The 2,467-nt window shown below is 40.0% G+C and overlaps 1 protein-coding gene across 1 annotated transcript; it reads left to right on the top strand.

The window, feature by feature from the left end:
- LOC107632241 lies at positions 905–1,705 on the top strand. The gene has a single exon (XM_016335947.1). The coding sequence runs from the start codon at positions 905–907 to the stop codon at positions 1,703–1,705; it is 801 nt and encodes a 266-aa protein (XP_016191433.1).

Raw genomic sequence — 2,467 nt, 5'->3', positions numbered from 1 at the left:
TAATTTTGGACCCTGAATGATGGTAAGAAGACCTATAAGAAGGAAGTTTGATAAATCCACGCCGAAATACAAGGGAGCCGAATCTGGAAGAGAGATACGCACTAATAAGGAAGATTCAAATATTGAGCAAGAGACTAGTAATAAGGAGGGGTCACGTTTTAATGTGTTGAGTGATGATTTTAGTGAAGAGCCACGTGAGGAAAGCTTGCATGGAAATGCTCATGAAGAAGAGGCTATGCATGTGGGTCCAGAACAAGGATTGATCCAAGAGAAGGCTAAGCATGTTGGGCTTGCAAAAACAAAAGCAAAAGCCCAAAAGGTTATTACACCTTATAATTCTATTGCAAAAAAGATTCTCAAAGCTGGAGCTGGTAAAAATCCTCAATCATCTAAGAAGAATACCTCTTTTAAGTATGGACCTAACAATGGTGAGAAGAATTCAAAGCCCAAAACCAAGACTAACCAAAATTCTCCCAAAACAAGCAAGGTTACTCAATGCCACTCCTCCAGTGAACCTTCATCATCGAAGAATCTAGAGAAAGAAGCGATGGAACTTGCCATACTTGAAAGCATGCGAAAACTCCAACAAGAGGAGAGAGGGGCGTATGAAGCTACAAAACAAGTGCAGGACATCCTTGAGAAGCATGTGGTCAAGAATGAATTCATGGTCCAAATCCAAAAGCAACAACAACCAAACTTCGTAGTTGGAGATTCGGTGATGTTTCGAAAAGAAGGTGACCAACTGAAAAAACCTCCAGATGAAGCTGTGGAGATTGCAAGTGGTAGCTCTAACAAGGACGACCATGGCATATATGGTCAGATTAATGACAGAGGGAAGGGCATTGCCTTGTCCTAAGCTTAGGTCTCTGGTGACTGTTTTTTTTTTCTTCCATTTATGTTATTTATGAATTTTATTATATGGAATTGTCGTGGAGTTGGTGGAAAGGGTTTTCATACTCTGATTAGAGATTTGAAGAGAGAGTTTGAAGCTAATTTCATAATTCTTCTTGAAACCCATGTTAGTGGGGACCGTGGCAATAAGATTCGAGAAAAGATGGGTTTTGATGGCGTCTTTGTGGAGGAATCTAGAGGGCACTCGGGAGGTATTTGGTGTCTTTGGGACACTAATTTCTGGCAAGTTATTGTTCTCCACCACCATGTTCAATTTGTTCATATGCAGGTTGTTGGTAAAAATTCTGTTCCCTGGCTCTTTACAGCTGTCTATGGCAGTCCTCAAAGAGGTCAGAGAAAGGAGTTATGGAGTTGCCTTAATTCTATTAGTCAGAATATCTCTTCCCCATGGTGTATTGCTGGTGATTTTAATGCTATGCTCCACGCTCATGAAAGGAAGGGAGGATCATTGAATCAAATCCAAGAAGCTTGTACTGATTTCCAAGCTTGCGTGTCTGAATGCGGGTTGATGGATTTGGGTTTTTTTGGCTGGCCATTTACTTGGAAGCAAGGGAATTTATTTGAGAGACTTGACCGAGGCTTGTGCAACTTGGACTGGCAGATTGCCTTCCCTGATGTTAAAGTCAAACACTTGGCTATGATGAAGTCAGATCATACTCCTCTCTTATTTCAGCTTGCTTCTTCTCAACCCCTTAACAGAAGAAGGAAACCCTTTCGTTTTACTGCAGCATGGCTTACTCATTCAGATTTCGGTGATGTTGTTAAAAATAATTGGAGTTGGCAGAACTCTTAGTCTAATTGTATTTCAAATTTCCAAGATGCTGTTAGAATTTGGAACTCTTCTGTGTTTGGAAATATCTTCTTCAAAAAGAATAGGATCCTTCGTAGATTAAATGGTATTGCCACCAGTCTTAATTTGAATAGCAACTCTTTTTTAGAAGACTTGCAAGCAAATTTGTGGAAAGAATATGAGCAGATCCTCTCTCAAAAAGAGTTGTTATGGTTTCAAAAGTCAAGATGCAATTGGATAGAATTTGGAGACCATAATACTAAGTATTTCCATGGCACGACTATGGCTAGAAGGCGCAGAAATAAAATTAATTCCCTTATGGATGATAATGGGAATTGGGTGTCGGACAACTCCACTCTTGAAGTCATGGCTACTACCTTCTATGTGAATCTTTACCAGGATGACACTCCAGAAAGTCCTTTTATTTTGAATCATGCTTTTCCATCCCTGAATAATTATGAGATCAATCTTCTTGGCAGCAATGTTACTAATCAAGAAATTAAAGATTCCATCTTTCAAATGGGCAGCCTGAAAGCACCAGGTAAGGATGGCATTCAGGCCATCTTCTACCAACATCAATGGGAAGTGGTGGGAACTGATTTATGTCGGCTGGTGCAGAGTATCTTCTCTAATCCTCACAAGATTGAGGAGATTAACGAAACTCTTATTACCCTTATTCCCAAGGTGGAGCCGGTTACTCACTTAAAGCAAATGCGTCCAATTAGTCTGTGTAATGTCTCATACAAAGCTGTTACAAAGATCATT

Source organism: Arachis ipaensis, chromosome B03 (assembly GCF_000816755.2).
Source record: "Arachis ipaensis cultivar K30076 chromosome B03, Araip1.1, whole genome shotgun sequence".
NCBI lineage: Eukaryota > Viridiplantae > Streptophyta > Magnoliopsida > Fabales > Fabaceae > Arachis > Arachis ipaensis.
Note: the sequence above shows the minus strand (reverse complement) of the source record. Positions and strands in the feature narration are given on the sequence as shown.